Source organism: Moschus berezovskii, chromosome X (genome assembly GCF_049115385.1).
Source record: "Moschus berezovskii isolate FMDL1 chromosome X, NW_MosBer_1.0, whole genome shotgun sequence".
Taxonomy (NCBI): Eukaryota; Metazoa; Chordata; class Mammalia; order Artiodactyla; family Moschidae; genus Moschus; species Moschus berezovskii.
In genome coordinates, this window is record NC_142488.1 from 6,966,327 (window position 1) to 6,993,957 (window position 27,631).

At 48.6% G+C, this 27,631-nt stretch overlaps 1 protein-coding gene across 1 annotated transcript in view; it reads right to left on the reverse strand.

The window, feature by feature from the left end:
- Positions 1 to 216: 216 nt before the first annotated feature.
- Positions 217 to 27,631, reverse strand: part of LOC148773215 (anosmin-1-like) — a 228,181-nt gene continuing 200,766 nt past the window's right edge. The window contains exons 9-14 of the mRNA XM_088833792.1: positions 24,817 to 24,963; positions 13,143 to 13,237; positions 11,481 to 11,655; positions 10,021 to 10,247; positions 8,750 to 8,876; positions 217 to 4,796 (exon numbers count right to left, since the gene is read on the reverse strand). Coding sequence (XP_088689918.1) covers positions 4,738 to 4,796; positions 8,750 to 8,876; positions 10,021 to 10,247; positions 11,481 to 11,655; positions 13,143 to 13,237; positions 24,817 to 24,963 — 830 coding nt within the window. The 3' untranslated portion in view covers positions 217 to 4,737. The remainder of the gene's footprint in view (positions 4,797 to 8,749; positions 8,877 to 10,020; positions 10,248 to 11,480; positions 11,656 to 13,142; positions 13,238 to 24,816; positions 24,964 to 27,631) is intronic.

A 27,631-nucleotide genomic window follows, 5' to 3' on the forward strand; every position in this document is an offset into this window, starting at 1 on the left:
CGGCGATGTCATCCAACCATCCCATCCTCTGTCGCCCCCTTCTCCTCCTGCCTTCAATCTTTGACCAGACCTTGAGTTCCATTCATACTGACAGGAGAATGAGGCTTTTTCAGTCTCCCCAGCTTCATAGGAAACTGCTCATTTTTCTTTCTATGTGAAAAGAAAATGTGTGTGTGTGTTTTCAGGAAAGTAACAAGTTTAGTCCACCGAGCAGGTTTAAAGGTCCTTTATTAACGGAATCAGTCAGTATGTACAAACTCTAATGTGAAAATAATGAGTGACAGAGATCAGACTATTTACAATGCTTTTGTGTTTTTAACAACATTTCTTTACAAGATTATTTCTCTCTAAATAACATGACACACAAACAGAATCATTTTTTATTACATACATAAATAAATATTGACTTTTAAATGGCCTAAGGGACATGGTTTCTACAGGCTGTTCGGATGAGAGGGTAGCCATTCTGTTACCTGCGCACCATGGTTACGTCAAGGAAAAGTCCTAATAGCTCTGCAGAGAGACCTGTGTGAGTCGCTCTGTGAATGGTGTAACCTGCCAAGTGTCCAGGAGAGGTAAGAAGCTGAGCTTGGCCGTGCAAAGCCATAGACACGAGTCGCCAGCTTTGTGCTTTTTATCGTAAATGAACGTACAAGTGCAACGGGAATCTGGCCTCTGTGTTCTGCTGACGATGTGCAAGTGTGCATACGTTTAGATTGAGATATTCGCAGTCACAGGGCTGAACCTACGAACCCCACGACACGCAGTGTAAGGAAGAGACGTTAAGTCAGACTGCCAACATCCTGGATGATGCTGACTGGTCTGTAGAACAAGATGAGTATTTGTACTCGTGTGATGCACAAACTCAGCCTTTTAATCAGGTTCTTCAGTGGAGATAAAAGATACTGCTAAGGGCTCTGAGGTCCAGTGCAACCACTTCCCAGGTGTGCCTACTCCAGCTGACCCAGTTCCCCCTTGCAGAGGCCAGTTCTCCGCTATGCAGTGGACATTATGACGATGTAGTGATTCTCACCGGGGGTGACTCTGTACCCCGAGAGGGTGTGGGCCGTGACTGCAGAGCGTGCGGTCATCACACCCGGGGTGGGGTGGCTCCTCGCCTCTGGTGGGTGGCGACCAGGGGTGCCTCTCCACGCCCCACAGTGCCGAGGGCAGGGCCCGCCCGCCGACAGAGAACCGTGCGGCCCCAAGTCTCAGCAGTGCTGAGCTGGAGGATGGGTTCTGCTCTCTAGATGGGTTCTGGGTTCTTCCAGGTCTTTCTAGGACAGAGATGTGTGTTTGTAAACTTTGGATTTTGGAAAATTTACCTGTCGCAAACGTTACTGTCTCTTGAAGACAATTTTATTGGGAGTGTAACTGCTTTATAATTTTGTGTTAGTCTCTGCTCAGCTCTGAGTGGACATTTATCCCCTCATTTCTGGATTTCCTTCCCATTTATGTATATTAAAAAAACACTGGCTGATGTGAAGGGCACACATTTGTTTATAAAGATTGCTCCCAGAGCCCCCTTAGAACAAGAGGATAGCCCAGATAAATAAACCCATCACTGTGGAGTGAATATTCTCAGGAAAAAGATGCACATAGCCTCGATGTATATCGGGTTACACATGTGCATTTGATGACTTCATATGTTTGATGAGCTTGATTTTTTTAAAGAGTGACTATACTGTCACTGAATATACTTTTTTTCATATGTGAGAAAGGCATCTAATTTCAATGAAACAGAGAATCAGCTACTAAATTGGCTTTAAAATTAAACAACATAATTTTTTAGACCTTTACTAGGGCTGCTGCTGCTAAGTCGCTAAAGTTGTGTCCGACTCTGTGCGACCCCATAGACGGCAGCCCACCAGGCTCCCCCGTCCCAAAATTCAAAAAACTGTGATTATAATTTTGCTCATTTCAACACTATTGAAATTTATAAAGGAAACTCAGCTTTCTTTTATTGCCTAGCCTAATGAAATGCTCATAAGACCTACTTCAGGTATTTCAAAGAAGATAGAAGCTTCAGAACCTTGATCTGAACTCAAAATGTATTTGCTCAACGTCTATGACCCAGGCAAAAGAAACATCATTAAATTTTACAAAAGTAAGTGTATTTAATAATTTAATAATATTTTGCATCTATGTATATACTCCCGCCTTTTAAACTATACAACAGTACAAAGATGGGCTGGCACAAATACTTATGGATATATTTAGGACCAATGAAGGTAGACGATAAACACACAGCCAATAATAATTTGAAGCCTTCCCCTTGGAGATTCTGAGGGTTTGAAAATCCAGATGCTGGGAACGGCGTCTAAGGAAAACTCATGGTTTCAGAGATGATCTCTGCGTTTGCGCATGAGTCCCTCCCGTCTCCGTGCCAAAGGGGAACCCGCTGACTCTGCAGGGACACTCTGTTGCAGAGTCCACCCCAGACCACGTTAGGAGCTGCAGAGAAACAGCCCGAAGCCCCGTGAGCTGGCTGCACCCTTGAGATCCCCCCGCAGCCCCTCCTGAAGGCTGCAAAGCACCGCCCGCCTGCTCAAGCTTCCAAGCTCGTGGAAGACGCAGGAAGTCGTTTTTTTCCCCATCTGGGCCGTCGGAGATCCATGCCTACCGGCCCCGGAGTTCTCCGGGGAGAGAGGTGTGCGTGTGATAACAGGGGTCGTCTCTCTGCCTGGTGTCCACACTTAAGAGCCTGGACCTCCCGGGAGGAGTCGAGACCCTCACGTTCTCACCCTGCGCCGCTCATTCAACTCCCCGCAACCAGGGCGCCCACCGCAGGCTTTCGGGAAGGAAGAAAACTGGCAGGCTCCCAGGCGCACAAGAGCTTTTACTGTGCTCCTCGTGTAGATAATGAGATGAGGATGCCCTTCCGTGAAAATGTTTACTTTGGAGAAATGGCTGTTTTTTCGTAGAATCGAGACCGATGGGGAAAACAGATTACTTGAATGATCTTTTAGAGTTGCATCCCTCACTGGTGAGTTGGGAAAACAATTTTTGCAGCGACTTGTACTCAAGCTACCCACGTGTATATGTGTGTGCGTCTGTGTGTGTGTATTTACCTGGATGTATATATTGTATGTTGTTGCTGCTGCTAAGTCACTTCAGTCGCGTCCGACTCTGTGCGACCCCATAGATGGCAGCCACCAGGCTCCTCTGTCCCTGGGATTCTCCAGGCAAGAACACTGGAGTGGGTTGCCATTTCCTTCTCCATATATATTGTATACCTACCCGGAAGTATACAGACACACATACGTACATGTGTATACACATGGCTGTTCCCTCAAGCAAAAAATATATTAAAGCATCTCTGGTTTCAGGGTGCCCCAACATTCCCCTAAACACTATATACTAACACCGTGTCTGCAATTGAGTTCATGCTATGAGCCGTTAGCATGGCACCTCATAATTTTTCAATTAAATTTTTCATAAATTTTTCAAATAAGATGTAATAGATTTGAAGGAGTAGAGAAAGGTTTCCTGTTTCGTTTTGTTACATAGTGTCTGACTCTTTGCGACCCCACGGACTGTAGCCCGCCAGGCTCCTCTGGTCCATGGGATTTTCTCCAGGCAAGAATACTGGAGTGGGTTGCCATTTCCTCCTCCAGAGGATCTTTGCAACCCAGGGATGGAACTCAAACCCGCATCTCCTGCATTGGCAGGCAGGTTCTTTACCATTGAGCCACCTGGAAAGCAAAGGGAGGTTAATCCAAGACAAACAGCTGTCCTTCTCTACCTTCCAAAGTCCCCCTCTGCCTTTTCTACATTATGGAGAATACTCTACCAAACAAAGAGCTTGCTTTGATTAAGAAAAGGGGGATATCTCAGGAAAGATTTGAAAATATTCGATAGTTGGGATTCTTTCATTTCAAGCAAGAGGATTTGCAGCGTGTTAAGACATATGTAAGTGGGAAAACATGGCACACCAGCAAGTGTTTTCCCCATTAAGGAAAAAAGGAAAATATAAATGAAAGCATCAGGAAAACTTGTTGTAGGATGAAATATTAAAAAGCAGCCCCAGAAAACAGTTTTAATTTCTCCACGGCAGAATCTGGGTAGCAGTGTTGACTCCTGGCTGGGAATGCCTTAACAGAAACTGTCATTTAGAGGCCAAACTCATCCATGTCTTTGTATAAAATGAAGCTTGAGTGCTTGAAGCTGGAGCATTTTAGGTTTAAATTAATTGGCAATATTTCGGGTTTACAGATTTTTCAGTTGAAGGAAAAAAACCACAGGTGATTAAAAAAAATTCATCTTCAGAAATCTCTGAATAAATATTAGGGCGTAAAAATCTGGATACTCTTCCGTTGATGTGGCAAATCCAATCAATAATGTAATCTCCAAGTGTTCAGTAACTGTACGCTTACTACGGGCAGGTCTATTACGTGTGTAAATTGCTTCTTTGGAGAATCTGTTGGTGCAAATTTGGGGACATCTCAGACCTGCATCAGGAAGCTCTTCACCACACAGAGTTAGAAGCGGAACAGGGCTGGGCTGCGTGTTGTCCTATGTAACAGGAACCTGTCCCCCACCTTCGCAAGGCTCAGTGCGGGTCCCTGGTTTTCGGGGCATGTTTTCCAGGGCAGACATGAGCACCCCACGGTTATTAGGCAGGGGCGGGCGGTCCTCCAGAAAGGGCCTGATGCCTCCCAGTGGGCACGGCCAGTCCTTGGGGGGTTGTGCCAGCTTCCACACTCGCTCAGGTTTCAGACGGGCTCTCAGAGCAGCTCAGTACCTTTCTGCAGGAGGCTTGTAGTGGTGGGGATGGCGGTGTTTCAGATGGGGGCCTAGAGACAGAATGGACGTGTCAGTCCGGCCGCCATACCCAGCTGGACTGACTAGAGGAACAGCTGTGTGTCTGTGCCCTGCCCGTGGTCCGTACCACCCCGGTCCTCCCGGCCCTGACTCTGAACTTGCAGACACACATCCACCCTGCCTGTCTTTTCTCTCTGCCTTCCCCGGCTCTCTGGCTCCCTCCATAAAACCTGTAAGATCACAAGAGAAAGAAGACAAGCCCCTTTCTTTATAATAACGTAAGCTGGCCAGAACCCTTTGTATTTCCTCGGAAAAGTTTAGAAATTAACACATCCTTTCATGATACATGCACTTTTGGTGGAGGGACATTGTAAGTGATGGGTGGACGTGGTCCCAAATGGGACAGGGCTTCACACAGGGCACTCCCAGTGGGGTGGTTTTTATTTGTCTTCAAACTCCTAAGTGCAAAAAGCTGCTGGGGCAAATTTGATCCATCATTAAAGAAAATAAAAATAAAACCAGGATCATTAATTCTTATCAACACATAAACCTTTGATGTGGCTTTTTAAAATTTAAGCTGAGAAAGCAATGTACATAATCTGAAACCCAACAGGAGGCTCTCTTTGTTTTAAATACGCAATTGTTACCATTTAGTTTTGCTAATAACTAATAAGCCTCTTGATGAAAGTGAAAGAGGAGCATGAAAAGGTTGGCTTGAAGCTCAACATTCAGAAAACAAAGATCATGGCATCTGGTCCCATCACTTCATGGGAAATGGGGAAACAGTGGAAACAGTGTCAGACTTCATATTTTGGGGCTCCAAAATCACTGCGGATGCTGATTGCAGCCATGAAATTAAAAGACGCTTACTCCTTGGAAGGAAAGATATTACCAACCTAGATAGCATATTAAAAAGCAGAGACATTACTTTGCCAACAAAGGTCTGTCTAGTCAAGGCTATGGTTTTCCCCGTGGTCACGTATGGATGTGAGAGTTGGACCATGAAGAAAGCTGATCGCCGAAGAATTGATGCTTTAGAACTGTGGTGTTGGAGAAGACTCTTGAGAGTCGCTTGGACTGCAAGGAGATCCAACCAGTTCATTCTAAAGGAGATCAGTCCTGGATGTTCATTGGAAGGACTGATGCTAAAGCTGAAACTCAATACTTTGGCCACCTCATGCGATGAGCTGACTCACTGGAAAAGACTCTGATGCTGGGAAGGACTGGGGGCGGGAGGAGAAGGGGACGACAGAGTATGAGATGGCTGGATGGCATCACCAGCTCGATGGACATGAGTTTGTTACCATTTAGTTTTGCTAATAACTAATTTTTGTAAATACACAGTTGTTACCACTTAGTTTTGCTAATAACTAATCTCTGTAAATACACAGTTGTTGCTGTTTAGTTTTGCTAATAAGTAATCTTTGTAAATACACAATTGTTGCCATTTAGTTTTGCTAATAACTAAAATTAGCTTCCGTATGTTTTTACTAATAGAGCGGAGGCTGAAGTGTGTAACAGTGGAAGGGGTGGATACTTACTATTTCTAGCACATCATCTACGTGAAGAAGAACTTAAAGTGATGGAAGAATTGAAGGAAAACATAAGAATCTGATATTTTAAATGATCTGTTTAAAAACAGGAACAGAAATGAAAGCATTGCTCCTAAGATGTAGCTGTTGAAATTGGTATTTAGCCACAAGAATTTGGGAAGACATAGGCTATCCCCCACGTAGATTCTTCGCTTTGCCCAACACCTTGAGCCGTGGTGTTCCTAGTTTCCACAGCACTTCCCCTGGTCTTGTGCAAGCCTAACTCTCCTCACCGTCCTGACTTCCAGTACACACCCCCACGTTCAATTACTACCCACATGCCGATGACCTTCCAAGCTTTCAGCGCTGGACCCTGCAGTCCCAAAGGCCTTCAGGAAGTCTCTCTCTCACTATCCCACGGGTGACTCAGATGCGGTCGTCTCTATGTTAATCTCACCATCCTCCGTCTCACACCCCAACCTGGGCTTCCAGCACCTTGGACCACGGTTCCAGCGAACCACACCCTCTTGCACTAAATGACTCTTGGCTTCCTCCTGCACTTATTCCACCATGTGTACTTTTTGCTCCCAAACACATACGTTTAAAAATTTTATTAGATTTATAATGTTGCGTATAATTTCTGCTGTAGACCAAAGTGACTCAATTATATATATAAACAGAGAGACAGTACAGTTTAATATATACTGTTTTTATATGTGCGCACACACTATATATATTCTTTTCCATCGTGGTTCCCTGGTGGCTCAGACGGTAAAGCCTGCAATGCGAGAGACCCGGGTTGGATCCCTGGGTTGGGAAGATCCCCTGGAGAAGGAAATGGCAAGCCCACTCTAGTACTCTTGCCTAGAAAATTCCATGGATGGAGGAGCCTGGTGGGCTACAGTCCATGGGGTCGCAAAGAGTCGGACATGACTGAGCAACTTCACTTTCTTTCTTACCACAGAATATAGGATACAGTTCCCTTGCTCCATGGTAGGACCTCGGTATTTATCCATCCTGTGTATACTGGTTTCTATCTGCTGATCCCAACCTCCCACAAGTCTGTTCTCTCTGTGAGTCTGTCTCTGTTTCATAGTCAAGTTCCTTTGTGCTGTATTTTAGACTCCTTGCAAGTGACATCTATGAAACAAGAACAGACTAACAGACATACAGAACAGACTTGTGGCTGCGGAGGGTTGAAGGAGGGGTGGGGCTGGGGGTGGACCAGGACTTGAGGGTTAACAGACCCAGCACATATTCAATCACTGCCAAAGCTAACAGTTCCGGCCCCTGAAGACGTCACTACATTCTCTTTCTCGTTGTTTTCAATATCAGCAAACATACTTGGATGAGGACTCCTTTATGGTAAATAACTGCAACCACTCCCCAACGGATCTCCTTAGTGCTGCCTGGGAAGCTGTTTGTTTTCAAACAATAGGTGACGATTATTTTTAATCTACATGATTTAGCCGGAAGTCAAGTAGGTTGATTTGGATTATGTTATGAACAAAAGTTATACAATACAGATAGTGAAAATGAAAATCAGCTCAGTGGTGTCCGACTCCCTTGCAACTCCAAGGACTAAACGGTCCATGGAATTCTCCAGGCTGGGATACTGGAGCGGGTAGCCTTTCCCTTCTCCAGGGGGATCCTCCCAACCCAGGGAACCAACGCAGGTCTCCCACATCGTGGTTCATTCTTCACCAGCTGAGCCACCAGGGAAGCCCAAGGATACTGCAGTGGGTAGGCTATCCCTTCTCCAGGGGGGTCTTGAGTTGAACCAGGGTCTCCTGCATTGCAGGCCGATCCTTTACCAGCTGAGCCACCAGGGAAGCCAATAGATTATATATAGTAGAAATACATGTAATAAGCTCCATAGCAAAGTAGTATTTCCTATATAGTTATATTTGAACATCTTAATTTTTAAAAAAATGTCAGAATGATATGATGGATTTTTTTTTTTCCCACTTGTGTGGGCGCATGCTAAGTCACTTTAGCTGTGTCTGAGTCTGTGTGACGCCATGGAATATAACCCATCCAGGCTCCTCTATCCGTGGGATTCTCCAGGCAAGAAACTTGGAGTGGGTTGCCATGCCCTCCTCCAGGGGATCTTCCCGGCCCAGGGGTCAAGCCTTATGTTGCTAAGGTCTACCTGCATTGGAAGCCCTACCTCTTGTGTATTTATGGTTAGAAGATAAGAAAAAAGTGTGCATTCTGTAGAGCAAAAAAGTAAGAGAAGGGGCGGAGGAGGGTGCTGGGGAGGGAAAAGGGGAGCGTGTCAGGTCGGCTGGGAGGAAGCACGGACGTAGGGGAGGGAGGACTTCAGGTTCAGAGAACTCCCTGTGGGTAGGAGCCTGCAATGCTGGATCTATGGAGTTTCGTTTTTGCACCAAGACTTTCTGTGTGTCTGCAAGCCGGGCAGGACGGGACCCCCACCCCCGGCCAGGACTCACCGTGCACGTCGGGGGTCCGGAAGGTCCTGATGGTGGCGGGCCCCTCCCCGCCCGCGGTCAGCACCTGCACCTCCAGGCGGTAGAGGGTGTTGGGCCGCAGACCCGGGACCGAGAGCTCGGGGTGATCCTGGGGAAGGGGAGGGGAGGCGTTGGGGGACACGAGGTCGTCAGGCGCTGCCTCTGCCCACGACCCACGTCTGGCCTCTCTTCCAGAGACCACGCCTCCCTCACAACGTCACCGTGTTACCAACCTCGGGTGGTCTGGGCAGCAAGGAGAGCCCGGCTCTTGGCAGCCAAGAGCTCACATGAGTCAGGCCAGTTCTTGCGACTCACCCCCACCCCCTCCCAGAGACTGTATTTTCCGTTCCTGAACCTAAGACTTTCCCAGGCTTTAAAAGTTTTCATCTGCACATCTTGTGATGTGAATTTTTGATAATCCACGTCTCGGGGAAACACGCCAACTTGCGCTCCTTAAAAGACAGTATCTGTCAGTGCCCGCAGCCAAAAAATGTTTCTTCTTATGCCAACGCATTTTTTTGTTGTTGTTTTTTGGTCTCAGAACTCAATAGAACCTAAGGCACATACACAGAATAATTACTGTCCAATTCCATGGGTTTTTTTTTTTCCTTCCGGGATTTAAGTTTTTTTTTTTCCCCTCTTTTTGGAGCAAGAGTTGCATATTCTAAGGGCGTTTTGAGAGTTGGTAAAAGCCCACACATGCTTTTTTTTTCCCCCCCAAGCCAAGGAATTAAGTTGGCCTGGAAGGCACTCCAGCTCATTATGTGCTCTGGCCAGATTTGAAGGGGGAAATGAAGAGAAAGAACAAGGTTCTTTTTAGCTCTTTTCCCCCCAAATTTAACACTTCAAATGGGGCACGTCTGCTTCGCCCAGAAGGACAGGGATTCAAAAGACAGAAAATGGTGAAACCTTTGCGTTCCGTGCCGACAGGAGAGGTCTCCTTAAGAGCTGGCCCTTGTCATCACGGGTAGCTACAGGACGGTTTCTCCTAAGTTTATCGTGATGATAGTTAATCTACCGGAACCCTGGTGGTGTGTTCCGATTCTTACAAAAGAATTCACTGGGGGCCCACAGGAACCCTGGTGGTGTGTTCTGATTCTTGCAAAAGAATTCACACCGGAGAAGAAAACCTACATGTGAGTCTCAACAAGTCGCCGCTGCAGTGGGGGTTTGGGGTGCCCGAGTGCCTCCCCCAGGGATGCTCCGGCCGCATGGTGGGGGGGAACCCACCCCGAGATGGGGCGGGCACTTACCGCGGGCAGAATCTGGGACTGCGAGATGATGCTGTTCGGAAGGCTGTTGGGCCGGCTCTCAGTGGTGACCTCGGCCCAGGTCACCTGGAAGCCGGTGGCCGGCCGTGGCAAGCCCGCCTGGCTCACCCTCCAGGAGAAGTGCCCCGTGATGTTGGCATCGCGTCCCATGAAGGAGGCGGACAGGTTCTCGGGTTTGGCCTGCACTTTTGGGCGCACGTGACTGTGACCTGTGAGCACAGGAAGGGGAACCGTGGAACGGTTAGAGGGGTGGAGACAGGGCAGCCCCAGAGGAGACGGCGTTCAGTCTGCCATTCTCTGGGCCCCGGGGTCAGCGCTGTGACCTCCCTCGGGGGCGGGGGGTAAGTCCCATGGCCGCCTGGGCAGATGGCATCTGAGCTGGACCCTCATCTCTGCAGCTCTGTGCCCAGTGGCTGCTGATGGCTCGGGGTCATTTGCGAGTCCAGCGTGCAGATGGGGGTGAACGATGCAGAAAAGAATGCTGTGATCTCTGAGGACCCAGTCACCCAGAGGGCAGGAATGGGTGCTGGGGGAGGAGGTGGGTGGGGAAGGCTGGGGTCGCCGTGAGAGCCGTCGGCAATGACCAGAACCAGTTCCCGGGCAGGGCCTCTGAGGATGAGTGTCCCTCTATGTGGGCCGGGGCTGCGGAAGGTGGAGATAGGGGATGGAAAGGCTGTGAACGGTAACACCCCTGGGGCCAGGCTGAACACGAGTCAAGTGAGCTACACGAGGCGCCCCAGAGCACCTGCGGAGAGATGCCGGCCCCCCTTCTAAGGGCTTGGGCTTCCAAGGTTGGGCTTCCCTGGTGGCTCAGCTGGTAAAGAATCCACCTGCAATGTCGGAGACCCCGGATCAATTCCTGGGTTGGGATGATCTGCTGGAGAAGGGAAAGGCTACCCACTCCAGTATTCTTGGGCTTCCCTGGTGACTCAGCTGGTAAAGAATCCGCCTGCAATGCAGGAGACCCCGGTTCAATTCCTGGGTTGGGAAGATCCCCTGGAGAAGGGATAGGCTACCCACTCTAGTATTCTTGGGCTTCCCTGGTGGCTCAGCTGGTAAAGAATCTGTCTGCAATGCGGGAGACCTGGGATCCATCCCTAGGTTGGGAAGATCCCCCTGGAGCAGGGAATGGCTACCCACTCCAGTATCCTGGCCTGGAGAATTCCACGGACTGTACAGTCCACGGGGTCGCAAAGAGTCAGACACGACTGAGCGACTTTCACTTTCACTTCTAAGGGCTGATCCTTCAGCAAAGCCTGTGTCGCCAAGTGCGGCTGGACTTTGGAGGTTATGCGAGTGTTCATATACACACGTTCCCTTCAGAGAGGGCTGTCCTAGGGCCGTCTAAAAAGGGGTGATCCTTGTGGGTTTTGGGGCCTCGTGAATCACGCTTTGGAGCTGTGTCCACCGCCGCTCCCCCGGGGATTCCAGGCGACACATACCCTCCTCCGCGCCGGGGCAGCTGAAGTGCTTGTGGGTCTTGCCCTTGAGCGCGGAGCACGGTGGGGTCGTGAAGGACGCGCTTTCTGCCTTCCAGCGGCCCTGGGGCCGCGCAGCTTGCACGATTACCTTGTATTTGCAGGAGAACGACAGGTCTGGAAGAATCATGTAGTTTTCCTAGAGCAAGATGCAGAGAGAGAGAACACACCAGCTGTATAAGTCTCACGAGGGAACGGACTTGGCAGGAGATGCGATGACATCCCAGGAGGTTGTCTTCTTGTAATGTGGCGGGGCAGTTTAAGTGTGTGTGGTACGGTCTTCACACAAAGCACACAGTGTCCCTGCTGAGATGATTTACAACCATGACCTGCTCCTGGGGCGAGGGGGCTCACCCAGGCTCTAGAACAACCGGGTGGAAGCGTTCAGTCCACGGGAACCGTGTTCTGATGGTCACGACCCACCGTGGGGAGCTGGCTGGACAAGGAGGGTGAAAAACTGTGAATATCAACCCGATTTGTCATTTTTTAAAAAAAAAAGCTAACTCGGGCTTCCTCCCAGACGCAGGCTCAGTTTAGACCTGAGTCTTTCCTGAAGGCAGAGAAGAGCGGTGTCTCTTCTCCCGCTTCTGGAGGGCTCTCTTTGTTGCTTCTGGCCAGCATGTGATGATTAAACAGAATTACGAGGCCAGACTCAACAGTGGGGGGCTGACGGGGCTGGGGATGTCGCCTTACAGGAAGAGGAAGCGGACGGTTATGGTTGTAGCAAGCTACTGTCCTGTTCGTTGCCCTTTGCGTGTGAGCGTGTGCATGTCCACTGCAAGGTGGCGTTGTCGCGGCCTCCTGCACACATATATAACCTTACAGGAACAGGAAAGCTGATGGTGATGGCTGTAACAAGCCAGTGTCAGGTTTCTTACCCTGGGTGTGTTAGGGGGTGTGTGTCAATTCTAGGCCAGCAGTTGTGTCAGGGAGTGTGTGTCAATTGTAGGTGACTTGTGTTAGGATGTGTGTGAAATTAGCGGGTGTGAGTCAATTGTAGGTGAGTTGTGTTAGGGTGTTTGTGGGTCAGTTCTTGGCACGCAGTTGTCATGGCCTCCTGCTCCCATGCAAGAGCTGCAGCTTGGAGCATGTCTGGGACCCTTAAGGTCAGAAGAGCACGTGCTGGGGCCCAGGATGGGCAGGTCTTCCACTCCCCAGCACGAGCTGGCACAAGGTAGGGATGTAGCTAAAGGGGAGGCTGAGGGACAGGGCTGCAGAGAAACCTCGGGAAATTTTCCCATTTACCCTGGGAAAATGAGGCCTTCAGGTCACGGGGTGGGGGGGGCGGGAATCCAGCTCAGGATGGAGAAGAGAATTCCGAGCTTCTGTGTGATTACGACGAAACCCTCCCAGGCTGACGGCGTTTGCCCTGGGAGCTCCTTGTGAGCTGTGTCTGGAATCTCCGTCTCAGGGTCCCCCCACACCACCCTGACAACATGTGGGGATGAGGGGTGAGTGCACACGTGACCCTGTGTCTCCTCCCCACCTGTCCCGAAGGTCACAGGTCGGTGACCGAGTCACCCACGGCACGCTCAGCCTGCACCTCTTCCCGACCAGCTGTACCCGCAGGCCGGGTGCGTCTAAGAGCCCCCGAGCAGCCCTCATTTCCAGCCTCCTCCTCCTCACCTGGGTCACAGCCGAGGACGCCTTCAGCCTGGCGGATTCGTTGTGGGCGCAGACTTCCGGAAACCACTCCACGTGATACTGGCCGACGCCGGGATCTGTAAGGTGAACGCAGTTAAGCAAAAGAAAAAAAAGAACAGTCTACAAGCAAGAGGGCTCGCAGCCCGGTGTTCCTGAAGCTGGAGAGAACAGGAAGGGGGCATAGGACCCTGCAGGCAATGCAGACAGGTATCCGCCAGGCCGAGGAGGGATGTCTCCCCAGATTCTGCCTACTGTTTCCTCAATAAAAAATCAGCTCAGGACTTCCCCGATGCTCCAGTGGTTGGGACTGTACCTTCCAATGCAGTGTCGGTTCCATCCCTGTTTGGGGATCTAAGATCCCACACGCCTCGTGGCCAAAGAACCAAAGCATAAAACGAAAGCGATACCGCTTCACACGTTCCGTGAAGGCTTTAAAAACGGTCCGTATCAAAGAAATCTTCAAGAATGGAGTCGGGGAAAAGAATGAAGTCGGGGGGAACGTAATAGAGCATAAAAGGGAAAGTAAATTGAGATACCAGAACCAGATAGGAAAAAAAAAAAAAAAAATCATGAGAAAAGTGACAGTGTGATGCGTCCGCAAAGGTCTTGAGCCTAAGCCAGCCGTGGCGCCCACAGTAACGAAACCCGACAAGAATGGGGGATGCTCAGCGTCCGTCCTTTTGTTTCCTCGGTGATGAGAGAGATTCCGCAGGAGTCTGAATCTTGCGTGTTTCTGAGGAAGCTGGTGGAAGGAATCCTGAAGCCGGGCAGGAGTCAACGCCTGGTCCCTCCTCACCCGGAAGGCCTGGCCGCCGCAGTGTGCTCTGCGTGGGCTTGGTGTGGACTCTGTGTGTGCAACGTGTGGACTCCGTGTGTGCAACGTGTGGACTCCATGTGTGCAACGTGTGTGCTCCATGTGGACAGGGCCTCCTCCTCAGGAGGCGAGGGTGAGAACAGTGTGCAGTGAGCGTGCCCCGGCCTCGCCGGCTGCGTGACCTCTGCAGATATCAGACCTGCTCCCCCAGCACCCAGAGAACACGGCCCCTTAAGTAACATCACCACCTCCAGCCTGAGTGGCGCGTTTTCTGTCTGCGTCTTTTCTTTGGGCGATCGACCGCGTGGAAAGAAAAAAGACAAACGTGCTGTGGAGCCAGGCCTGAGTGTGGGAACAGAGGCTGGGCCGGGTTTATCAATCACCCAGTTAGTCCCCAGGTGGGCGTGAAAGGCATCGCTCCCACCCACCCCACCCCCACAGCCTCGCGACCCGGCTGCACTCAAACCAAACATTTGATGAGAGGTTTTCAGAGCACAGGCCTCTTTGATGGAGTGCTGGGTCTGCTGGCAACTTTCTCTGGAGCACTTTGGGAAACGAAGAAAGGACTTTTCCACCAGAAAGTAAAGAGATACCAAGCAGGCATCAACGCTGTTTAGCTAAAAAGGGTTGAGGCTGTAACTGCTTACATGGCAGATGTCAAGAACTGTGGGCTGACTAGAGAAGAACTGCACATTATACGCAAAGTATGAAGTCAACTGATGAGCGAATTCATACCCTTTCTTTTAACAAGTGGTGCTGCTCGACGCATTGTGCTGAAATGACCTCCCAGAGGCAGCTGGACTCATGGACACGAAACACAGAGGCGCCTGGGTCAGTAACACAGTGCCTGGGTGACATCCAAGTTAGGTTGGACGGAGCTGGGATACAGGTGAATACAGAATGATCATGACAGCAGCACGGTGTACTGACAAGGCGGTGATGGCGGTAACCACAGCATGGGCACAGCTCACGGAAGGGGTGCGCAGAGCCCTGAGCAGGGCAGGTAGCGGTGGGCAGGGCGCTACCCAACGCCCCTGTGTGCCCTGATGCAAACTCATTTCTGTACGTGGTGAACCCCTGCCTCCCTCGAGCCCACAAAGCAAATCGAAGCACTTGCTGCTGCCGCTGAAGGGATCAGACTTTTCATCTTCATTAAAAATCCCACTGGACAGATGGGTGGCCCCCTGTATCGGAGAGTGTGATTCTCACCACAGAGAATAGGCCAGTTCCTGCCAAGTCCCGAGCCGGGCACAGAGGAGTCCTCACAGTCCCTGGTGTGGAGCAGCCAAGTGGACCTCACTTCACTGCGCTACAGCTGTGCGATGTGCAATTGTTACCCACGGCTCCGGATCCCCCAAGAACCCACGCCTTCCTACAGCACGGTTCACAGGAGCACGTACCAAGCCACACATCTGATGGCCCCTCCCGCCTCTTAGCTCTGCAAGCTGCCAGCTCTGAGTACATGCCCTGGGTCTCTGGACATGGATCCCTACCTTGGTGAGGATCTCCATGCAAACCCAAGGCTTTCCAATCACTTCCCAAGCCTGACTCAGTGGACTCCCCACCCTAGATTCCTGCCCCCCTGCGTTGCCTCTGCCTTTATTTAACGATGCCTTTGGTTTCCTGTATCTGTGAGGCTCTGACCTCCTGGGGCCTGGTGGGACAGCCCTCCCCGGGATGGCCTTATGTCCAGAGAGCAGACGGCTCACCTGCAGGCATCCGTGTTCTGTGTAGACTGGCCGATCCAGAGCCTGCACCCCAGCATCCCCTCAGAGCGGGGACCCTCACCCTTGGGGCCACCAGGCCCACCCTCATCACCGCCCCCCTCCCAGGGCCAGGGAACTGGGGCAGCCTGTGTCCAGAATCTGAGCTTCCCTGGCGGCTCAGAAGGTAAAGAATCTGCCTGCAATGCAGGAGACCCGGGTTCTATCCCTGGGTCGGGACGATCCCCTGGAGGAGGGCGTGGCAACCCACTCCAGTATTCTTGCCTGGAGAATCCACATGGACAGAGGAGCCTGGCGGGCTACAGACTTGCAAAGAGTCAGACATGACTGAGTGACTAAATAAATTTCCACCACTTCCCAGAGCCCACTGTGATGATCCAGACCCGTCAACCCTCAGACTGACCAGCGTTTCCTGTTCCCCGCTACAGAAAGCACGGTCAAGGCTCCTGAGCACTGCCTCCTCCCCAACCCTGGGGTCTCCCCGAGAGGCGTGGAGGGCCCCCCCCTTTGGCAGACCAAGAGTCACAAACCACCTTCTCAACGGCAGGCATCTGTTGATCAGTTGCCTTCCACCAAACCCACACTGCAAAACAGTTTACACGAACTGCCTGTCTTTCCCACAGTCCTTGATGGCGTGTTTTCAGACACAACTCACTGTCCGAGCTTTTCCGAGGTGGCTCAAACAGTGGCCTGCATCTCACGTCAAGTCTGCAGCCACCTTGTAACTCGCACAAGTTAGGGTTTAGAAAGTCAACCGTGAACACACCGTAGCAAACCCTGGGTGGCTGCTCCTTGGCGGAAATGCAGGGTTACTGGATTCCTGTGGTGACAGCTATCGTTGTCTGCCAATCAGTAAGTAACCCGTTTTAATGTGTTTGTTTGTTTTTTTTAAAAACTTACTATATATCTCTTAAAATCTTTAGTCATCCCAGTCACGTCTTTGTGATCTCCATGGACTCACTGTAGCCTGTCAGGTTCCTCTGTCTTGTCTGAGCTTCTCCAGGCCAAGAGCACTGGAGTGGGTTGCCATTTCCTTCTCCAAGGGAATCTTCTCCACTCTGAGATGGAACCCACATCTCCCGCATTGCAGGGGGATTCTTTACCGTCTGAGCCACCAGGGAAACCCAAATCTAATCTAAGAGATATTACAATTATTCATGAACTGAAAGAAGTCTAGGGAATGGCAGTCCACTCCAGTGTTATTGCCTGGAGAATTCCATGGATAGAGAAGTCTGGCGGGTTATAGTCCGTGGGGTTGTAACTCACAAGGAACTATAGTTGAAAACATTTTCACAATCCTGGATAGAAGGACAGCAAATGTCTTTTGCCTTCAGCCCCACTGTAATTTAATCCAGCGTCATCTCAGAACCCACAAACTTAACACCCCCCCTTTTTTTTTTAACCTTTTTTTGGGCTTCCCTGGTGTCTCAGCTGGTAAAGAATCCGCCTGCAATGCAGGAGACCTGGGTTCAATTCCTGGGTTGGGACGATCCCCTGGAGAAGGGAAAGGCTACCCACTCCAGTATCCTGGCCTGGAGAATCCCATGGGCTGTATAGTCCACGGGGTCGCAGCGAGTCGGACACGACTGAGCGACTTCCACTGTTGCTTTCTTCCCCTTTTCCAGAGCATCCTCATGGGCTCTCAGTGTAACCCCGGCCCCTGACACGCAACCTCAAGCCTGAATCAGGGGCTCTCCTCTCGCTGTTTCTGGAGGCGGTTCCGCGTTACTACCTCTGTCATACTGAGCTCACGGTGCCACAAGCCACACCTGCAGGGAGACGGGCCCACCGCCCACCTCCGCTGCCAGGTGGGGCATGTCACCTTCCTCCTGGGGAGCCTTAGGGGGCAGCTCTGCACTCTGGGCCACTTTTACACAGAACAGATCTCAACGAGACAGACACAGCGTCCACGGCACGAAAGCAGACCACACTGAGGGTGTGTTCCTGGTTCAACCGAGAGGGCAGCGTTGGGTGGGAACGTGGAGGCGGGGTCCCTTCCAGCCCAGCGCCACGCCCTGCATGAGCATCTCCACCGAGGACCACAAGCACCCCAGGGCGGGTGCATAAACCTCAGTGGCTCCGCGAATCTGCAAGGACACGGTCCCGTGGGCACGGACGATCCACAGCCTGTCTTTCCTTTTCACATCAGTAGCGTAAGGTAGAGCTTTTAAAGACACACATTCCAGAGCATGTTCACGTGTTACCTTTAAGCCCTGTATGCCTGCTCAGTCGTGTCCGACTCTCTGTGACCCCAAGGACTGCAGCCCATCAGGCTCCTCTGTCCAGGGGAGTCTCCAGGCAAGAATGAGTGGGTTGCCATGCCCTCCTCCAGGGGATCTTGGCAGGCGGGTTCTTTACCACTAGCAGCACGGGGAAGCCCTCCTTTCAACCCGTCCTCCCCCCTTGCTGCAAAGATATGGACTCAGCTGATTCCGGAGCCATCTCTCGTCGTGCATAGTGAGCACGTGCCGGACCACGACTCCAGCATTCTGACCTCACTCACTCTGGAAACCACCCCAGCTCCTCTCCGCCTCTGTCTCAGCACTCCCCAGGGCTCTCCACTTCCTCTGGGCAGGCACTGTCGGGGTCCCCGGCGGCCTCACCCCGCTTTGTGTGGCCCATTGAGATGGGTCTCTTTTTTTTTTTTTTTAATTATTTTATTTTATTTTTTTTTTTTTGTGACTTTCTCAAAATTTATTTATTTATTTATTTTTTTATAATTTTTTTTTTTCTTTACAGTTAAAAGTATTTTTATTAAAAAAGCACAAATGCAAAGAAATGAACAGAGGAAAATTTATGCGTCGAACCTGGACTGGTCACTTATGATAATATACATGCTACAATTCCATTCTCCCCAATCATTCCACCTTCACCCTCTCCCACAGAGTCCCAAAGACTGTTCTAAATGCCTATGTCTCTTTTGCAGTCTCTTATACAGGGTTCAGGTTACCATTTTTCTAAATTCCATATATATGCGTTAATATACAGTATTGATGTTCTTCTTTCTGGCTTACTTCACTCTGTATAATTGGCTCCAATTTCATCCACCTCATTAAAACTGATTCTAATGCATTCTTTTTGATGGCTGAGAAATACTCCATTGTGTATACGTACCAAAGCTTTCTTATCCATTCGTCTGCAGATGGACATCTAGGTTGCTTCCACGTCCTGGCTATTATAAACAGTACTGCAATGAACATTGGAGTACATGTGTCTCTTTCAATTCTGCTTTCCTCGGTGTGCATGCTCAGGAGTGCGATTGCTGGATCATATGGCAGTTCTATTTCCAGTTTTCTGAGGAATCTCCACACTGTTCTCCATAGTGGCTGTACTAGTTTGCATTCCCACCAACAGTGTAAGAGGGTTCCCTTCTCTCCACACCCTCTCCAGCACTTATTGCATGTAGACTTTTGGATAGCAGCCATTCTGACTGGTGTGAAAGGAATGTTGAGCATTTTTTCATGTGTTTGTTAGCCATCTTTATGTCTTCTCTGGAGAAATGTCTGTTTAGTTCTTTGGCCCATTTTTTGATTGGGTCACTTAGTTTTCTGGAATTAAGCTGCAGGAGCTGCTTGTATAATTTGGAGATTAATCCTTTATCAGTTGCTTCATTTGCTATTATTTTCTCCCATTCTGACGGCTGTCTTTTCACCTTGCTTAGAGTTTCCTTTGCTGTGCAGAAGCTTTTGATTTTAATTAGGTCCCATTTGTTTATTTTTGCTTTTGTTTCCAATATTCTGGGAGGTGGGTCGAGATGGGTCTCAATTCCTCTTCCCTCTAGAGCAGCGGTCCCTGACCTCCCTGGTAGTACCAGGGACCCGTTTCGTGGAAGACGAATTTTCCACGGCTAGGAGTGGGGGTGGGGGTGGATGGTTTTAGAGATGATTCAAGTGCATTCCTAGAGAAGGAAATGGCCACCCACTCCAGTCCTCTCGCCTGGAAAATCCCAGGGACCGAGGAGCCTGGTAGGCTACAGTCCATGGGGTCGCAAAGAGTCAGACACGACTGAGCGACTTCACTTTCACAAGTGGTGTTCCATGTATTGTGTGCTTTCTCTTATTTATTCCATCAGCTCCACCTCTGAGCATCAAGCATTAGATCCAAGGTTCGGGATCGCTGCTCTAGGGGATCTTAAGTTCTTACCTTACTTAAGAACATATTCTTAAACTCCGACTTACTCTGGTCCGAGTACTACAAATGAACCATGTTTTACATACAATGGTTGCTTGGAGATACTCAATTGCAATGATTTCTCTTATTTATACATAATACTACTACCTGTGTCCACATTACTAGTGGAACAGTTAGACCTGTTTTCTAATTACTGGTAAACTGATCAAGTAACCCAGAAGAAAGCAAAGAAAAAAGTGAAGCCCCAAGTGAAAGTCGCTCAGTCGTGTCCGACTCTTTGCGATCCCATGGACTATACAGTCCATGGGATTCTCCAGGCCAGGATACTGGAGTGGGTAGCCTTTCCCTTCTCCAGGGGATCTTCCTGTCCCAGGGATCGAATCCACGTCTCCCTCACTGCAGGAGGATTCTTTACCAGCGGAGCCACAGGGGAAGCCCAAGAATGCTGAAGTGGGTAGCCTCTCCCTTCGCCAGTGGATTTTCCCTATGCAGGAATCGAACCGGGGTCTCCTGCATTGCAGGCGGATTCTTTACCAACTGAGCCACCAGGGAAGCCCAGTGAAGCCCCAAAGTAAGAACCTTCAGGAAAGTGAAAGAAATAAAAGTAGCGAGAAAGGGAGATGAAACCAGTACATGACTGTTATACTCCATACATAAAGGACTCTTGCAGGACAGACTGGCTAAACCACCTGGATCGTGCTTTGGTAAAGAGGAGCCCCATCGCCAATAAACTCACAATGAGCTGTTCAACCCCTGGAAGAGCAGAAGCATGCAAATGCAAAGAGCAGCGAGCCATCACCACACACGTACCAGAAGGGCTGAGGTGAGAAAAAGATGGATTCTCCACATGGGGAGACTGTGGAGAACATCTAAGCTTCCTGGTGGGCGGGTGCATGGTCCAAGCACTGTGCAAGACTCTTCTAGGGCTCAACATCCTCTGACCTAAGAATCTCACCTCTGGGCGCGGGGGATGGAATCTATATGCACATGTGTGACTCAGAAAGTGTGTTCACAGGATGTTCACAACGGTGCTGTTCTTTTCCATCTTTAAGATCACTGTTGTGGATCCTTTGAAAAGTATTGAATTTGCTACAACATCACTTCTGTTCTATGTTTCATTTTGCTCTTGGCCCCAAGGCATGTGTGATCCTAGCTTCCCGACCAGGGATGGAACCCACAACCCCCATGCTGGAAGGTGATGTCTTGACCACTGGACTGCCAGGGAAGTCCTTCTCACCAGCCCATCACTGGGGCAGACCAAATCTCCAGCCACTGTTGACAAGAAACTTCACAGCTGGACGTGTCCCAGGGACAAACGGTACGGCAATATGTGTGAAAGAATCAGTGCTTCCTGCAGGAGACTGGGTGAGTGGCCCCCATGTACTGTTCACTGCAAGAAGCCAGGTACAGATTATTAAGATCCTATCTGGATAAACTCAAGTCCAGGTACAACACATGTTCACGGTCAGAAGTCACGATACTGGTGGTTTACTCTTCCGTGCCTGAGATGTTTGCATCTCCTGTATGTTTACCTTTTCGTTAGAAGAGATGCTTACATGCTCAATAATAAAATGTGTTATTTTATTGATAGTAATGTCATATGGACATACAATGCTAATTTTAAATTGATAAGGATTCTAAAGGAGATCAGTCCTGGGTGCTCACTGGATGGACTGATGCTGAAACTGAAACTCCAATACTTTGGCCACCTCATGCGAAGAGTTGAAAAGACTCTGATGCTGGGAGGGATTGGGGGCGGGAGGAGAAGGGGATGACAGAGAATGAGATGGCTGGATGGCATCACCGACTCGATGGACATGAGTTTGAGTGAACTCTGGGAGTTGGTGATGGACAGGGAGGCCTGGCGTGCTGGGATTCGTGGGGTCGCAAATAGTCGGACACGACTGAGCGACTGAACTGAACTGAAGGACAGTCATCCTCCGATACCCACTGGAGGTTGCGGATCAGACCCCCACCTTGAATACCAGATTCCAAGGATGGATGCTGAAGTCCCACAGTGAGCCCTTGCTACCTGCGGGTTCTACATCCTTGGGTTCAACCAGCTGCTGACCATCGACAAGAGTATGGGACCCACAGGCGGGTGAACCTGCAGATGCAGAACCCGCTGATGTGGACAGCTGACTGTGCAAGAGATTAAATAAATTCTATAATTTAATGTTAACTTAATATTAATCAATATTAATTTAAATGTTGCAATATGTATACATAATTTTACTTTAGTAATATCAAATAAATTTAAATTAACATATGATAGTAATACAATACTAAACCTTATTGGTAATGTTATTTTAGCTACAGAATGAATTTGAGCAGCTTGGAAGAAAATTCCAGAACAAGAGCCCCAGCACCAATATCCCAAATGGCACGTGAGTTGATCCACTGAGTAAAACAGCGCCTCAGAAAAGTAAGAATTTTGAAAACTAATTCATGAAATAGTTTTGCCTAAAATAGATTTTGTGTCTTAAAATGCATAGAAGTGATAATATGTATGTCAGTTACCTCTAAAAGCAGTATTTCAGTAATGCAAAACAAATACTCTTAGAAAACAAAGCAAAGGAATGAAAGGAATTTATCTCTAAGATAAAAAGAAAACAGAATCTCTTCTAAGGATGAACGTTCACTGCAGTATTAACGATAAAACAGAAATTCTGAAGGCAACTAAATATTTGGCTACAAGTGCAATTACCACAACGCATAATATCCATCAAGGTAACCATTTCAAAATGTTATGAAAAATACTAAGAGTATATAAAATGCAAATATATCATTTGAAAAGGTGTTCATTTTACATATACACATACAGATAAAAATGGCTTCCCTGGTGGCTCAGCCTGCAATTCAAGAGACCTGGGTTCAATCACTGGGTGGGGAAGATCCCCTGGAGAAGGGAATGGCAACTCACTCCAGCCTTCTTGCCTGGAGAATCCCCATGGACAGAGGAGCCTGGTGGGCTCCAGTCCATGGGGTCGAAAAGGGTCAGACCCCACTGAGAGCCTGCACATACATATATACTAGCTGGGTGTGACACGAGAGGTATAGGAAACTTATGAAAGCAAATCCACCAAAATGCTACTCCTGTGAAACACTGGGAAGAGAACTGGCTTTTTTCCTGTCTTCCAAATCATTTGCGTTACGTACCTTTTTAATAAATAATTACTTTAGAACAGAGCTTTATAGTGCAAAGTAACGACTGTTTTGAGTGTTTGAACACAAGACCGGCTTTCTAGGAAAGAGGTGAAGACAGGTCAAGATCCCTGAAATGATGCAATGTCAACAGCAGATTTCAGAACGTGAGACACATTCCTGGGAACCAGGGGCAACCCATTCAAACGTCAGAACCGCAAGGCATTCGATAAAACAAGGCCGCGTGCACGCATTTTGTTCGGCTGTTTCCTTAATAGCGGTGGTGTGGCTTGATGGTGATGTTTCCACAAGCACCCCGACAGCTCAGAACTCTTCAATGCAAACAGTAATCATAAAAGTGTTAGACGAAAGTGCAGGCAGAACATTCTCTGAAATAAATCACAGCAAGATCTTTTTGGATCCACCTCTTAAGAGTTATGAAAGTAAGATCAGAAAATAAACAAACGGGACCTAATTAAATGTGAGAGCTTCTGCACAGCGAAATAATAAAGCAAAAAGACAACCCAGAAATGAGAGAAGAGATTTGCCTATGACTGATGCAGGCTTAATCTACAAAATACACAAGACGGCTTATACGCCGTGCGAGAGGGGTTCAAGATGGGGAACATATGGACACCCGGGGCAGATTCATGTCAAAGTATGGCAAAACCAATACAATAATGTAATTAGCCTCCAATTAAAATAAATAAATTAAAAAAAAATCAAAACAAAAAACCCAATCAAAAATCAGAAGACCTAAAAAGACATTTCTCCAAAGGAACATGAAAAGATGGCCAACGTTGCTAGTTACTGCAGAAACACAAATCAAAATTACAGTGAGTTACCACCTCCTACCAGTCAGAACGACTGTGATCAAAAAGTCTACAAACTTTAAATGCTGGACAGAGTGTGGGGAAAAGGAAACTCGCTTGCACTGTTGGTGGGAATGTAAAGCAGTGCAGCCCCTTCAGAGAACAGCCTGGAGGTTCCTAAGAAAACTAAAAACAGAGCTACCATATGACCCAGCAACCCCACTCCTGGACACATGCCTGGAGAAAACCATCATTTGAAAACATACATGCACCCCACTGCAGCACTATTTACCATAGTCAAGACATGGTAAATGTCCATCGACAGAGGAATCCATGTGGTCCATGTACACACAGAATACTACTCAGCTTCATCAAGAATGAAATAAATGCCAGGTGCAGTAACATGGGTAGGGCGGTAGAGATATCGGGGAAAGAAACAAGATATCACTTCTCTGTGGAATCCAAAAAAAATGATACCGATGAACTTATTTACAAAACAGAAATAGATTTACAGACTTAGAAAGCAAGTTGACAGTTACCAAAGGGGACTGGTAGGGGTGGGGGGCAATAGACTGGGAGACTGGGATGGACAGGTACACACTACTATATTTAAAATAATCAGCAGGGACTACTGTATACCACAGGGAGCTCTGCTCAATGTAATAACCTAAGGCTTCCCTCATAGCTCAGTCGCTCAAGAATCTGCCTGCAATACAGGAGACCCAGGTTCGATTCCTGTGGTTGGGAAGATCCCCTGGAGAAGGCAATGGCAACCCACTCCAGTACGCTTGCCTGGAGAATCCCATGGACAGAGGAGCCTGGCGGGCTACAGTCTATGGGGTCACAAGGAGTCGGACACGACTTAGCGACTAAACCACCACCACCAACAACTGGAAAAAGAATCTGAAAAAGAATCAATCTGTGTATACGTACAGCTGACACCTGAAACTCACACAACGCTGAACATCAACTGTGCTCCAATATTAGAATAAAGCTCAAGGACAACAACGGCTAAGCAAGCATCTGCTCACCTTCCGTCTTCTTCCAGTAGACCTTGACTTGAAGCTGGTTGTCTTGGAAAAACGGAGCCCCGACTTCCAGGAGGCGAGCGGGCCGGCGTCTTTGAAGGGGAGGCTGCGTGTGCGTCACACTCTTTCTACTCTTCCCGAGCTGTTCCTCTGTAAGAGTGCACAACATTCTGACTTACTGGTGGAAAAAGCAACATGGAACCTGATGGTAATCCCAGTGCATCTGAATTCCCTCTGCGATCTTTTCATATTTAATGTCTGTATTTTTTAAAGTAAAACGTAATTCAGCCACACATTCCTTCCTGTCCAGGTTGACCACACTTCCCCCTTCATCACAGGCTGTAATGCAGTCCTAAAAGTACGCCGTGTAGATTACACCGAATCCCCAAATTTAACTTGGTAAGAAACACACATTCACCAACCTTGATAAATGCTCTGATTTCAGTAATAAGTGGAAATAGTATTTCTCACAATACATGAATTTTTTTTTGGCACTTGTGAAGGAAGTCAATGAAATAATATTAAAATAGCATTTCATGAAAACAATACACTGGGTGGGTTTTCGCTGAAGGACCAGCATGTTAGATTCCTCCGTCTTGAGAGAGACAGAGGAGAGTTCACATGGCTTAGTAGGAAAGACACCAACAATTCCTGGCCTCCAATCTCTCCTTTTGCAGCTCACTGACTTTTAGAAGTTGCACTTGTAGAAATAATGTCCTTTTCTGCTTTCAGAATTCCAAGTACTCCTATGAGATATAATATCTCAACCTGTATTGATGATAAACCAGTAAGCAATGTGAAAAAGTTCACTTAAAACTCAGCATTTAGAAAACTAAGATCATGGCATCTGGTCCCATCACTTCACGGCAAATAGATGGGGAAATAATAAAAACAGTGGCTGACTTTATTTTGGGGGGCTCCGAAATCACTGCAGATGGTGACAGCAGCCATGAAATTAAAAGCCTCTTGCTCCTTGGAAGAAAAGCTATGACCAACCTAGACACCATATTAAAAAGCAGAGACATTCCTTTGCCAACAAAGGTGGGTCTAGTCAAGGCTACGTTTTTTTCAGCAGTCATGTATGGATGTGAGAGTTGGACTGTGAGGAAAGCTGATCGCCGAAGAATGGATGCTTTTGAACTGTGGTGTTGGAGAAGACTCTGGAGAGTCCCTTGGACTGCAGGGAGATCCAACCGGTCCATCCTAAAGGAAATCAATCCTGAATATTCATTGGAAGGACTGATGCTGAAGCTGAAGGTCCACTGGCCATCTGATGCAAAGAACTGACTCTTTTGAAAAGACCCTGATGCTGGGAAAGATGGAAGGCGGGAGAAGGGGACGACAGAGGATAAGATGGTTGGATGGCATCACTGACTCAATGGATGTGAGTTTGAGTAAGCTCCGGGAATTGGTGATGGACAGGGAAGCCTGGCGTGCTGCAGTCCATGGGGTCGCAAAGAGTCAGACATGACCGAGCGACTGAACTGACTGATCTTCAAAGGTAGTAATGCCTAAGCGTGAAATCTGATTTAGATATATGAAAAGAGACAGAAAGAAAGGATATAACTCAGGAACAGCCAGATGGCAGAGGGGTGTGGGATAGGGTGGGGAGAAGGGAGTGGGGCTTCCTGCTCCAGGAAGTCCCCCTCCCAGCACGCATTCACCAAGCCCAGAGCCCTCTGAATCCTGGTGTCCCGGGTTTACCGAGGCTTCATTACGCAGATGTGATGGATTAAATTATTAGCCACCCATGACTGAACTGCACCTCCAGCCGCTGTCTCTTCCTCAGAGGTGGTGGTAGGAAGTGGAGACAGAAAGTTCCAACCTTCCAGTCAGTAGTAGGTTCCTCTCACGCCCACCCTGTCCTTAGGTGCTGTCCAAGAAATCACCTCATTCATGTAAGAAAACACACCTTCATGACTCTCACTGCTTAAGGAATTCCAAGAGTTTCTGGAGCCGTGTGCCTGGAATGGGCCAACACCAATGTCATCTTTAAGTGACAACGTCACAGGCTGTGAGAAGCCTTACATCCCAGTCTGCAGACCCCAGCACAGCAAGCCTGGGGCCCAGAGAGTGGTGGCAGGGTCACAGGCAACCCACAAGACAGGGACCCAAACATGCCCCTTTCCGGATGCCACCGTGGGCTTACAGAATCCCACCACTTACACCTAAGGCATTTTAAAAAAAGAATTGAAAGTGTGTTGGAAGATTACTCAGCCAGAAACAGGAATTAAACTCTGTGTTCTTCATAGACATGGAGGGACCTGGAGACTGTGATAGAGTGTGAAGGAAGTCAGAAAGACAAATACATTAATGCATGTACGTAGAATATAGCAAAATAGTGTAGATGAACATATTTACAAAGCAGAAATAGAGACACAGATGTACAGAACACACGCAAGGATACCAAGGGTGTTAAGAGTGGGGTGGGATGAGCTGGGAGATAGGAATTTACTTACATACACTAAACTAATGAGAACCTGACTCATTGGAAAAGACCCCGATGCTGGGAAAGACGGAAGGCGGGAGGAGAAGAGGACGACAGAGGATGAGATGGTTGGGGGGGCATCACCCACTCATTGGGCATGCGTTTGAGCAAGCTCCAGGAGTTGGTGATGGACAGCGAGGCCTGGCGTGCTGCAGTCCATGGGGTCACAAAGAATTGGACACGACTGAGTGACTGAACTGAACTGAATGAGCACCTACTGTATACCACAGGGAACTCTACTCAAGGCTCTGTAATGGTCTATATGAGAAGACATCGAAGAGAGGGGATACGTGTATACATATAACTGCCTGTGCTGTATAGCAGAAACTA